The sequence below is a fragment of the Aptenodytes patagonicus genome, chromosome 1, assembly GCF_965638725.1.
Source record: "Aptenodytes patagonicus chromosome 1, bAptPat1.pri.cur, whole genome shotgun sequence".
Classification (NCBI taxonomy): domain Eukaryota; kingdom Metazoa; phylum Chordata; class Aves; order Sphenisciformes; family Spheniscidae; genus Aptenodytes; species Aptenodytes patagonicus.
Window position 1 is genome coordinate 197,719,722 of NC_134949.1, and position 13,452 is coordinate 197,733,173.

The following is a 13,452-nucleotide window of genomic DNA, read 5'->3' on the forward strand; positions in this document are numbered from 1 at the left end:
GTACACATGGGTGCCCCATGCCCTGGTATGCATTGGGATATCTCCCCCAGCTTCCACCTGCAGCTCCCAAAGGACATAGGTCTCCTATGTGTTATCTTCTGCCAGACCATCTGCAGATAGGTTATACATTTCTGAGTGTCTAAAATGACACTGGATGCTTCTGTTTAGGCACCTGGGTTGCTTCCTCCATGTCAGTCAAATTTGTTTTTCTAAGGAGTTTTCCAGCTGAACCCTGGCAGGGCAGGAGGGAAGAAGAAATGACTCCTTGTTTCTCCCTGCCCTGGGTTGCTGCTCCTCCTCTGCCATGTTTTCAAGTGCAAGTCTTCTTTTGCAAAGAAACCAGTCTGAAATTGCTGTGCAGGGCAGTCTGCCTCCAGGACAGGCTCAGGCTCTGGATCCACGGGGCAGGACAGGACATGATCATCTGTGGTTTCCCTGTGGGTTAGCTATAGGAGATCCATTTTTGCACATAGGTTTCTGGGACTGTCCTTCTGTCAAACAGTCATCCCTGTGCCTGCTACAACAGCACATTAGCTCTGGCTCTTCGATTCCACTGCAACACCAACACTGACTTGTAAGCATCTATGTCCTCCACATGGCCCTCTGGCTGGTTTTGGGAAGATATCGTAGCATACAATCTGAAAGCTGCCTCATCCTCATGTCGCTAACAGTAACACTGGGCAGAGTGAAAGCCCATATGGCTTCCTACCACCTGCAGCAGTGCAAGTGTTGGGTCGAGCAGGGCTACGTCAGAGCCCATGCAGTGCAGTGGGACACTGGATACGTGCACAACTTACCTAGGCTGCAGAGGACCTCACCTAAAATATCATTAATATGTTCCAGGCTAATGAGCATGGCAAAATTTGCTAAGTAGAAGCAACAATACCTTCATTTCAAAGAAGAGACAGTGTATTTGAGGTTGTTAATGGGCTGGCAGCCGTTGCTGCAGCTTACAGGGATGGCTGGAACTGAACTGCCGTTGCCCTAATTGCTTCCAACTGCAATCCCAGGGAGCAGAAATTCAGCACGTCCTATTTACTGACATTTCTGCTGTGAATGAAGAGGAACTGCCAACCTGGGAGCCCCACAGAAAGTGCAGGGAGAGCGGAGCCCATGTCAGGAACCCCTTTGGTGGAGAAGAAATGGCTGCTGCTTCAGCAGCTGCTCTGAAACTCAGGTAATAACAGGCTCCTGGCAATTAGTTTTTGGCACATTTACTCACCTAATTTTTCTGGCCTTCTAGGCACGTGGTGTGGTACCACTAACCCCCCCAGATGAGACAGTCCAGCTGGGCGTGCACACCACTTGTTTTGGGGATCCTTCTCACACTGAGCAGGGACAAACTGGTGGGCCCAGAAGCTCCATGAGAGTGAAGCTGTAGATTGCTGCCTTCCTCTTTTGCCCCCTCCGACCTCCCAGGGAAGCCCCAGCTGTGGGAGGAAGGTTCAGGAGTCAGGAAGCAGCATGAGGAGGAAACAGCAGAACCAAAATTCTCCTGTATTCACCCAAAGTCCCCCAGCAGGTCCCCCCTGCAGCTTGCCATCCATGAGAGCTCATCCAAGTTGTTGTGAAGGAGCCATCCACCCTCTGGCCTGTTCAGTGACTGCAGAGGTGGGGAGAGGCAGGAGTTGGCCAGATGTCACTAGAAGACTCCTTGGCCATACCCAAAACACTGGGGAAGAGGATAGGGCCCTGCCAGCACCCAGCTCAGCTTTTGAGGAGGGAGGAAGCCTGGGACAAGGAGGATCTATGCCTCCAGCACAGCAAAGGTGTGATGGCGGTGTCACACGCTGGTGGGTGCAGGGGCTTGAGGGGCGGCATGCTTGCCAGGGTGCATGGGAGGTCTTGCAGCTTGGGCTGTCTGTCCATCCTGTCAGCATGCCCTGGAGCTGTCGTGCAGGCATGGTGCACTCCCCGCCTTCTCATTCCTCATGCAGAGCAGATGCATATTGCCATTAGCTTCATTGCATCCGCAAAGGCCCCTGGGGCCTTTCCTGACTACAGCAAGGGATAGGCAGGCTCATAATATATTAATAATCAAGAGGGTTTTATTTATAAGGCAACCTGCTCCCTGCTATGGAGCTGGAGGCACTGTGCAATAAGTCACAATAAATCTAATGAAATGGTATAAGTAAGTAACCAGCTTTAATCCTAGCTGTAGAATTATTAGGTAGATTAGTGAACAGAAAATTAGATTTTTGTTTTCTCTTCATTTTTCAAGTTTCATGTGATTCTGGAAGCTGTAATTTTTTGGGGGGAGTCTGAGAAGGGGCAGGAGACATAGCCAAGGGTCAGAGAGATGAGAGTGCCTCGAGCACCGGAGGGAAAAGGGCAGAGGTGTCTGTCCTTCAGATTGGGACCCGCTGATCGGGGCCAGGGGGAGCAGCGCAGTGCCAAAGGCTGGTCCTGGCACAGCCCCTCACCCCTCTCCAAGCCAGTGGCACCTGGAGTCACGGTGGGAAATGACTTAGAGAAATCCCAGCCTTCGCCCTGCACGGCACAGGCTGACTTTCAGGTGCCACTGCAGTTCATGCTATCTGAGTCCTGGCCAGGGATTTCTTTTTCACTCATGGTAAACGTCTTCCCTTGTGGTATAACATTGTTTTAAGCCAGCTATGACATAGGTTTGGGTGATGTCATCACTGACACCCATTGCTCCCCTCTCTGTTGGGTCACAGGGTGAGAGGTGGGGGGCCGGGCTGGGTCTCTGCCCAATCCATCAGTGACGAGCAGTGAACCGGAGCTGCCGTTGCCAGCTGATGTCCTGCTCTCCCTACTGCAACTCCCACCAGCAGAAGCTCGTCAAAAAGCTGCAGGCTGAGAAAGCCTTTCAGGAGGAGATTTAGAGTTTTCAGGAGACAATGAAGAGCTTTCGGGAGAAGATCAAGGGCTTTCAGGAAAAAATCAGAGATTTCAAGATGGCCATCCATGCTTTCTGTGAAGAGGAAAAGCCCATCTGGGAGGAGGAAGCTGCCTTTTGGGAGGAAGAAAAGGCTATTCAGGAGGAAGCAGAAGCCTTCTGGAGGGTGTATTGTGACTTCTGGAAGGACTATAATGCTTTCTGGAAGAAGGATAAGGATTTCTGGAAAGGAGATGAGCTCCTCTGGGAGAAAGACAGGGTCCTTCTGGATGAGGACAGAGTCCTATGGGTAGATGAAGAAGCTCTGGGCAGATGAAACAGCTCTCCTTGAAGAGGAGAGAGCTCTCTGGGAAGATGAGGAGGCCCTCCAGGAAGGTGAAAAAAAACCTCAAGGAGTATGAAAGGTTGACCTGGGAAGAGGCCTTTGGTCCTGAGAGAGAGGCTATCTCTCAGGGATGCCACTGTCCACAGGGGAAAAGCATGAATTGTTCTGCTAGGCTCAGAAACATGTGGAAAGCCACGTACACTGATGTGGATACTTTATTTAAGCAGTGCTGCGCTTCAGCCAGTTCTCTGAAATAACAGCTCTAGTTCTTGGAGTAAATCAGAGTAGGGTTTTTTAATGCGATTTGCTTTAAAGCCATTGCACTTAGGTTTTCAGGACATTATTTATTCTTTTGAGGTCCTGTAGCCTGAGGAATGGGGTAAACCTCTGATTTCCTGGCCTGTCACCAGGAGGCATGTGGGTGGGTAAAGCCACAAGAAGGTGAGGGCTTAATGGCTGAGATCATCTTCTGGAGCTCAGAACAACTCACCTAACTCAGTGCAGTTTATATCAACTGAGTCAGTGCCAAAATAAGGCAATGATAAATTATAACCTTCGGATCCCCCATATTTAAGAGTCATAGTTAACACTCCCGAGTCTTAATGAGACAACTCATGCTGTTCCACCAGGTTTGGGCTTTGACTTCCCATTTAACTTCCCGCTGCTCTCAGGAGCGTGACGGGAACATTTACCCGCTCGGGTGAGCCCCCTGCATCCACTGTCTGGCTGCGAGCAGCTTTGGCATCAGCCTTGCTGACATGGGCAGAGGACGGGGAGGGGAGTGGGAGGGATTACAGAAGTCAGCAGCATGTGGGAAAAGATGCAAGCTGGAGGGAAAGTTGGCAGCAAGTCCCTCAGCAAGGGGGAAATACATTTAGCAGTGTGAGTATATATGTGTGTGTGTAAGAGCAGGAGAGGGTGCACCCGGGGACTGGGAATATTATTCACCCGCTGAGCTCCTATTGCCTCTAATAGAAAATCCTCGATAACTGCAGTGCAACACGTGGTCAATATTTAGCAATATTTTATGTGGCGTGAGTACAGAGCCAGTGCCTTCTGCTGAGCTGTGGCACAGGAATTGCAGTTTTTCTTTCCTCTTGTGGAACTGAACACAGATGCTTCACGTTTTCGAAGGCTGAGCTGTAAAGGCTGGTCTATAGGCAAATCTACATTTGACCCTCTGTACATCCAGGACCGTGGGGGACAAGAGCAACAGTGAAAAGTACTGATCTGAGTCAAACCAGCTATTGAATTTTTCTCTGGTATGGTAGCATTAGTAACTCATTCTCCTTCGATACGGGATTTTAACACTGCTCAAGAACACAATGTAAGAAGCCTTTACAATTGCTGTTGAAGAATCTGATGACTTCTGCAACTGTCAGGCATACTTAGGCTGTCACTCAAGCCTGTCACTCAAGTTCAGTCCTTTGTGATCTGCTGTAGGATAAGGCTGCCTGTCCTGTTTAATTTTGCTCAAGACAAATTATGCACTATGTCTTTCCTGAAAAATGCATGAATATTTATTGATCAATGAATAACCAGCCCATAAAAAAAGCCAGCTGATTCAGCCAGGGTAGGAATGTTTTGCAACCTTTCTTCTTATTATTCTATTATTACCATGTAAGCCAGAGATGAAAATGACCTATTAGACCATTCAGTGCAACTTCCCGCAAATTCAGGACTCTTATGCATTAGAGCTTTATCATTAGATGCTATAGAGAAAAAGAACCTTTCAGAAAATAACAGGATGCAAAAAGCACTTGTCACTTAATATATTTTAATGTCAAAAAGCCAAGAATTTATCTCAGTTATTCAAATCCACACGTCAAATTAACATCCATTTAAACTAAAATTAGGTATGCTTTCTCTTGTAAAGAACTTGAAGCACATGAAATGCTCTTAGGAGAGCTCCTAGTCACTTCTTCTTTCACAGGAGAGCAGAACAGTGTTTCTCTGGTGAGAGTGCTATCAGCATAATACAACAGTTGTGAAATTTAAGGCATTATACAATGCAGCAGAGAGGAGCCAGAAGTTTAGCCAGAGAAAAGCATGTACCAATATGGTTTTAGACTGCTGGTAGCTCCCCTGAAAATACTGCATCCACCTGGTAGCTTCAGAGCGGCCCTTGCTCGGGTGGCATTGCTGGAGAGAGACCACATGCAAAAGGCTTACTGGGGCTGGGTATTTGAAGTGGGAATTTAGAGGGTACCTGCTCTGCATCCAGCAGCTCCGGACTGAGGATGAATTTCAGTCACGAAGCCGGTCTCTGCTAACTCTCTGGAGTGGTAAAGTAATGAGGGGAACAAATAAAATAACTACTATAAGGAAAAGCTCGGTTACATTTATCACCTCTGCAACATGCATGTGGAGGCTTTCGAGACGGGAAATTCAGAGTGAAAAAATACATAAATACACCTCTCTTGGAAGAGCAAGTCTGCTGATCTGGCATAGGTTGGCTGTAGGGACCAGGAAAGAATTGGGCGTGTCTGAAGAACTGCAGATGTTTGAAGCATGGACTCACCTGAAGTAGAGTGGAAGGACCTAAAGAAGCTGCCAAGCCCACCTGTGCCTCAAAAGCAGCCATACCTGTAACGCTCTGTGCAAACACTTCTCTAAGCTGTTTTGCTTGTTTAATTCCCAGCACTAGCTGTTGCAGAACCATCACTTTCTCTCTAGGGCTTTACTTATATTAATTTTTTCGTGGTGTCTGAGGTGAATCTCCCTAATTGCAGTTTTGACTTATCTGTAGTCCTATCCACAGTGGACATGGGGAACAGCCCTTCCATTTGCCTTATATTTATCTGTCTGAAGCCCGGTATTGTCTTCTCTACCCAAGTCTTCCTAGACTAACCCACCCCATCTCCTTCTGGCCTCCTTCACTGACCAAGTGCTTTAAGTATCTGGAAGGCTTCTGTCCTCCCTTCTGGCCCTCCCTCCAAAAGACTGAAAAATCGAGATAATTTGCAGCATCCAGATACAAGCCCTGAAGATGCTGGAAGTTCATGTCGCAGTGCTTGTTTTGCAGAAGAGATTCAGCCAGGAGTGACGCAGCTGAGCCCTTCGGACACCAAACATCAGTGCCGAGCTGCACTGGTGCCGGTGGGTCATTCTGCAGAGCGATGCCACCGCAACAAGCCCTGTCCTGCGCCCCGGGGTATCTCAGCCCCGTGTGAACGGAGAGCAAACCTGGGACTTACTCAGTGGCACAGAGTCAGGCAGAACAGGCGCCGATGTGACTTTAGACCATAATCAAACTTCCTGTGGTTGCTGTTCAAGCAAAGAGACATTAAAGATAAAAGTGGAACAATTAGTGTAATTTCAGAGTAAACACAGGGATAAAACCCAAATACAAGGACACATAGTGAACCCGAAAGAGCATTATATGTTGGTGGTACAATTAATTTAAAGTCAATGAGCTGTGTGCACTCAGGAAAGTTTTGAAGGCTTAGCAAGTCCTGCACGGAGCGATCTGACAACGGGACGCAGAAATTTGACAGACTGGCTGGGCCGCATGCCCGGAGCTCACCTGCTTTCTGGTGCAAGCAATGCACTTCTTGCTCTCCTTCCCTGGACAAAAATATGGAAATACTATGGAAAATATTACAGAAAATATGTGTCGGGGCAGAAGGGTCCCACTCTAACCACACTGAAAGGCAGCCCTGGCCTCAGTCACAAGCCAGTGAAGATGCTGATAAATCTGATTTTCATATTTCTAGGTGATACTCAGGAGTCTTTTCTTTCAGTTTCTGCTCAAGCGATTCACAGCAGGCTATTTTCTGCTCAAGACCACAACAAAGCTGGAAATTACAGACTGCAGCTTTGTACCTCTAAAAACACAGAACATCCCAAAGCCCAAAGTTGGAAATTACAGCTATATATACACACACACATATACACATCCCTCTTATAGAGGGATGACAAGAATTCCTGCACAGAGCAATAAAGAGATTGAGTCATTAGTGCCAAATCAGCATAAATATTTGAATGGGAGAAAGAAATAGCTCCTGAGCTCACCTGCACATTTTTAAAATGCAGCATTGTCATCAGAAAGCATTCCTGACGCAGCTGTGGAGCTAACTCATGGGAGAGGCAGAACATGGAAAATGGTAGTCATTTAAGTCAACTGACATGTCTACATGTGTCATACACCGGAACGGTGAGAGTGACAGAAGCAAATTAAATTTATTCAGTGTATGTATATGTGTGTGTGTGTATATAGCTATAATTTCCAACTCTGAGTGTCAGTCATTGCATAGGAGGAATGCAAAAAAGCTGGGAGGCAGGCCTGTGACTCATGGGAAACTGGAGGTATGGAGAGCATCCAGCCACAAATATAAATCCTGCTGCTGTTCTGCCAGGAAGTCTGGCTGAATTGTTAAAAAGTCAGTGCAGAGGGTGCCACAGAAATTGAAGGAGAAGATAGAATACTGTGGCTGAAAATATCAGATGGGGAAAAAATAACCACACTTTCGTCCTTTAGAAATTAACATCTAACGTGGGTTAAATAAGAGAGGAACCATGAAGAAACCGTATTTTTAAAACAATTCTATAATGCTGAAAATTTCTCTGTTTCTCCCTTTTTCTCTCTGTCTCTCCCCTCTTTTCTTCTTTTTTTTATTGATTGAACGAGGAGCATGATCTGCAGAGAGGGAGAGAATTCCAGATTCTTGACATTTGGGGATTTTTAGGAAGGTTTTGGTCCTGATCCAGCAATTCACTCAGTCTATGCGGTCCCTCAGAGTTCCTGAAATGTTCCAAAGTCCCACGTAAATACGTATGTAGAATTAAAACTGGGATTCTGCTGTTGCTGGTTCACAGGCGATATGAGAAGCGGGCAAGGGGAGGACTCAGAGGTGGTGGTGAATTTGAGCACAAGCATACATGCTTGGTGATGTGGGCTTTTATCAAAATAAAAGACAATTCAGGTTTGTACCTGGGATCCTCAGAAACCACGGTGGCAGCCCTGGAGCTGTAAAGATAAACACAGCTTGTATCTTGGATCTTCAGTTTGCAATACATGAGGCAGAACCACCGAGCAAGCAACCAGCTTCCCTTGGCTGCAAATTGTCCTCTTCTTATTTGTGATTTTTGTCTGTGCGCTGGTGTGTGTGTGTGTGTACACATAGACACACACCGAGAGAGAAAAAGTGGCGGGGAACCAGTCAGTGTGTGCGGTGCAGGCAAAACACTATGCCCCTGCCTCAGTCATCCCCCTGCACTGCCCCTGCTATTAGAAGTGTCACTTCAATTACTAACAGCAGGAGCTGTGCAGCTACTGACTTACCAAATCTCAGCGTTACTGCTGTGGAAGCAGGTGACCTCAGCGCAGGGCTGTGACAACATACCTTTCATGCCATCACCCTCATTAGCATCCCGTGCCTCGCCATGCTGCTCAAGAACAGTATGTAAAAATTAATTAAGGATCGTATTTCTTTGGTCCGAATGGAAACACAACTGTCCACCCTCCACATTTTTAACGTGAGTTATAGCGTCATGATTTTGTTATCCCGCAGCGCAGCTTTCTGAGCATTTTGGCGTGGGAGCTTTTCAAGCAGAATTACTATTATTATTATTATTATTATTCATGTGAATGCCACGTTTCCAGAGCTCTGCATAGCTAGCCTGAGAACACTGACATAGAAATTGGGTTGAAAAGCTGTTATTTGGCTGCTCACCCTGCCAGTAAATTTCCAATTCATGTACAGGTTTCCTTCCCTGTTCTTCAAGATTGCCCTGCGCATTTGTGGCTTGACTGCCATACTGCAGGCGGGAGGAAAGAAGTGTGAACCAAAGTAAAGTCTCGCTGGGAGCACAGCAGGTGCCTCTTTTGTGAACATGCTCTCTCTCTGCTGACTCACAATAAAAGCAGCTTTCCCTGCAGACTCCATCGCAATTCAAGCTGCAGCCCAAACACACGAAGTCCCGCTGAAGAGAAAGCTATACATCTCTCCGTTGCTTCATACCTGTCATATATGCACTTAATTTTTCAAGTGACCTACATTGGCTTTACATCGTACCAAGATTCACAGCATTTTCTTCTTCTCAGTGGCACTCAGATTTGCATCTATGCAATTAGCAGCAATGTTTAATTTAGAAAAGCAGCCCAAGCAGCAGCCTGATGGAAAGTCATTAATATTGTGAAATAATTGAGAGGTGAAGAAACAAATCCATGACCTGACCTTTCGTGCTGATCAACTGAGGAGCGGCACTTCCCCGAGAGCAGATGCAATCAAGGGCTGATAGAGGGGGAACTGATTAAGAGGGTGGATATCGCTTGAAGCACCCATCCTTCCCAAGGATGGGGACAGGGAATTTGTGTAAACTGATCTTCTTTCTAATGAAGGCATAAGTAACAAAGCCTTGCAAGGATCCCTCCGCAGGGGACCATCAGCCCTGCACCAGCCTGCTGAACAGCAGCAGCAGCAGTGTACTTTGCACTTACATGGTACTTATAGGGTATACTTATATGGTATACGGTACTTCCCGTTCAGAGGTCTCAGAGCGTGCCACGCTGTTAGTGCATTTACCCCGCAGCGCTCTTGAGAGCTGTGCAGAGGATGTTATTGCCATTTGAAAGACGAGGACAAGAAGAGGGGCTGAGAGGTTAAGGCTGAAAAAGGATTTTGTGGCAAATCCAGGAAATATAACTCCCTCCTTCCCGATCTCCACCGCATCCATGACACCATCCTGCCAGTGGGACTTAAAACACTCATATCTTTCAAAAAGTTTGGTGACAACTGGGCATCCTAATCCATACCACTGTCTCATATGGCTCCCAGCATACATATCTCTGTGATAGATAAAAATCCGGTGCTTTTTACTTTTGACCCACCCTGTTAGCAGACATTTATCAATTGGGAGCTTACAGTATATCACAGGTGAATATGTTCCACCTCTTTAGTCCCATGTTTAGACCATTACTTACAGCATACCCTTATTTTCCATTTAAACAGACCTGTTTCTAGCCACTGATTCAAGATACAGCTTGACGAGACTGAATCAGTTCTTCAACACCTGGAGTTTTCTCTTGCCAGTCCAAGGGTGACAGCTGACTGCAGCCCACACCAGAGTCACACTCTGTGGCTTTCCCTGAAGAGTCCTCCGGAGAGCCCTGCTTCCCAGGGCACGGCTTTCTTGATCCTGAGTGAGTGAAGGCACGCTCTTCCTGCAGCCCCAGCTCTGGAGAGGACCATGGGGTTTTGTGTGCATCCTTGGCTGGGTGGGTTTGGGGCTGGCGGGGAGCAGCTCCTGGTGCTTTGTCTCAGGTCTCCACACCTAACTAGCCCCACAGAACATACAAGGAATTTACTAGCCACTTTTGGGGTTCTTTTCCAGGTGATCTTAATTGTCATTTCAAGACCTCAGCCCTTGCATTGAATTTGCCCCCAACTATGTACTGGCTGGAAATCTCCTCCATTGAAAGAGTGGTTAAACTTTGGACCAGGCTGCCCAGGGAAGTGGTTGAGTCCCCATCCCTGGAGGTATTTAAAAGACGAGTAGATGAGGCACTTAGGGACATGGTTTAGTGGGTGGTGGTGTTGGGTCGACGGTTGGACTTGATGATCTTAGAGGTCTTTTCCAACCTCAATGATTCTATGATTCTATGATTCTATGATTCCATTTGCCCATGAGTTGCTGAGTACAGTCAACTCAGGATCATAAGTCTCTACGCAACCACCAGCTTCCAATCCCATGATTAAGGAAGCTTTAACGCCCCTGCGTGAAGCCCAGTGTTGGGTGCAATTATGTGTCACCACGCATGGGAAGTCAGCACCTCCGGCAAGCACAGGTCCACAGCCCTTGCGCACTCATTGGGGATGGTGGAGGACCCCATCCACGGGCAGCACCACGCTGCCACTGGTGCAGGGCCTGTGTGGGCAGACACAAGCTGAGCCAGCCTTATCCAGGAGTCAGGGCACGGCCATAGAATCATAGAATCATTAAGGTTGGAAAAGACCTCTAAGATCATCGAGTCCAACCAATATGGAGCCATGGCTCCATATAAACAGATGGGATGGACCGATCCCAGATTTTTATGCCAGAAATGGGTCTTTATGATCACCTGCTATTTTTAACATCCAACTTAAGAATCTCACAGAACAGCATTTATAGTCTACTCCAAACACAAGCTACCTTGTAGAAGGGCAAACAGATTTGGCTGTGAGACTGCAGGCGAGCAGGTACCTACACCACCTCTGCACGCATATTCCCATAGGCTGCTCTGTTTGCATTGCCTCTCTAAAAAACATTTGTGATTCACCTCCCATCACAAGCACTTTCTACTAGTGAACATCTGACATCCTCCAGTGGTTTTATCCCACACCTCTTCTGTGTGCTCAGGACACATACTATGGTATTTATACACGTTACTGTCAGTGTAACAGGCTGGAAACGCAGGCACAGGGTCTGTGCTACCAATGTGCATGGCCTGGGTGCATCCTAATGCCACACTGGAAGCCCGGGGCACACCAGTGTCTTTGCCCAGTGCCCTGGTTTTTACATGGGAAGGAAACAGAGGCAGACGTGAGAGATACAGATGGGTCTGGATGTCGGGGTAGGATTGCAATCATACTATAAACCCAAGGACTGGATTAAGGTCCAGGGCTTTAAAGGTTAATATTCAGGCACCAAATGCGATTAATATCACTGTGCATGGAAGTCCTGCACACCTCCAAGGGTCTGGGCTGAGGTGGCCTGTCTGACAGCAGAAAGATGGCTCTCAGAGGGCTGACCCTGTGGTTTTGGGGGGCATTTCACAGTGTACAGACCACGGCCATCTTCTCCGCTCCTTGGCTGCAGCCATAGTGGAGACCCCAGAAACAGCAGTAAGAACAAGACAGTGCTGTACAAAACTCCTAAATGCGACATGGTGATTTCCAGGCTCCCTTTTGACCAAGCGATAAGATAACCCTAACTTCAGATGCTTACGTACCATTTAACCATACACTTAACACCTCTGCAGCTTGTTCACACGTTACGTGCTTACAGTCTAACTGCCAGCAATGGGGCCAACGTCTCTCGTGACAACTGTAAGGAGAGGAATGCTATTTTTAACCCAATTACTGTTGATATCACGCTGCAGATGTTATGGGAAACCTGTGGGCTAGATTTCCTAAAGAACAGCTCAGTCATCAGACAGAAAGCCATGCTCCCGGCAGCGGGCGATGCCACCCTCACCCCTCCGAGACCCACCTTGGCAGCAGGAGCCACCAACTTCACCCTCCCGCACCCCTTGCTACATTTTGTCTCCTGTCTCTGCCCCATCTCCTCCCCTCACTGGAGCAGCCCAGACCGGCTCAACCCCAACCCTTCCTCCTCCACACGGGATTTCTCGATGCATGGCAGCCTGCCTGGAGGCAAGCAGCAGGTTATCATATAACCTATAGCTAGATGCTTTGAGAAATAGAGACAAAAAAACCCAACAAAATAAAGCAGGCAGAAGCACTGGCTGGAAAGAGAGGACACGGCCAGGAAAACCCAAATGGGTTGCAGCTACGGCCAGCACGACCCTCCTCATGATGTGCCTATTTCCCACTGAACCGCAAACAATGGTGGCAAATATGTGTAATGTTTCATTGCTAAAATGATTTGTATTATAGGTAGAGATACCAGACTCCTCAATTTAATGCTGGCATGTGAAATTATCAGTTCACAGCCTTAAGCACAGAGACAATAACTGGTGCGGCACACATTGTCAGTGCTGCGTATTTTTAGACTGCTGTAGGCGTTTGCAGTCGTTTTGAATTGCCTTGATGATTTTTCACATGTTTTTCCAGCAGGAGTGAAGATTGCTTCCTGAGCTGGGATATAATGGATAGTGTGTAAAAAAATGACCAAGTGACTGTGTTTTGCCCTCAGGTCAGGGCAGATTTTGGGGGACAAGAGCAATTCTGAGGCTGCACAGCCTTTCCTTCTGCTTTCTCTCTTAAGTGCTTTGCAATGTTGGCCAGGAACATTTTTTATGACTCTGCCCATTTTACCATGCTTTTGGGCAGGGACGTGCTCCTCAGGGGATGCAGGAAGATTTCACTTACAGATGTTTAGGCAGGGGCTGGTTTTCTCCCTTGCGCTCCCTGAAGGCATGCTGTCCTTGGGACAACGCAAATTAAACCCAGATGCTTTAATTTCATTATAAAAGAAAACTTGTGAAAATTTTATTTTAGTGGGTAGCAGGCTCACAGTTCCTACGAGATCAGTGTCGAGTGGTTCAGGAAATAATGTTTTTCCACAGGACACTGGCAGGGCAGGGCTGGGCCCTGCCGGGAGC

At 47.4% G+C, this 13,452-nt stretch overlaps 1 protein-coding gene across 1 annotated transcript; it reads left to right on the plus strand.

The window, feature by feature from the left end:
- The first annotated feature begins 2,759 nt into the window (after window positions 1-2,759).
- On the plus strand, window positions 2,760-3,344 carry CCDC70 (coiled-coil domain containing 70). Its single transcript, XM_076351901.1, is given in 4 exon segments — window positions 2,760-3,157; window positions 3,159-3,237; window positions 3,239-3,310; window positions 3,312-3,344. Coding segments are annotated over 4 exon segments (582 nt in total).
- Window positions 3,345-13,452: the final 10,108 nt, after the last annotated feature.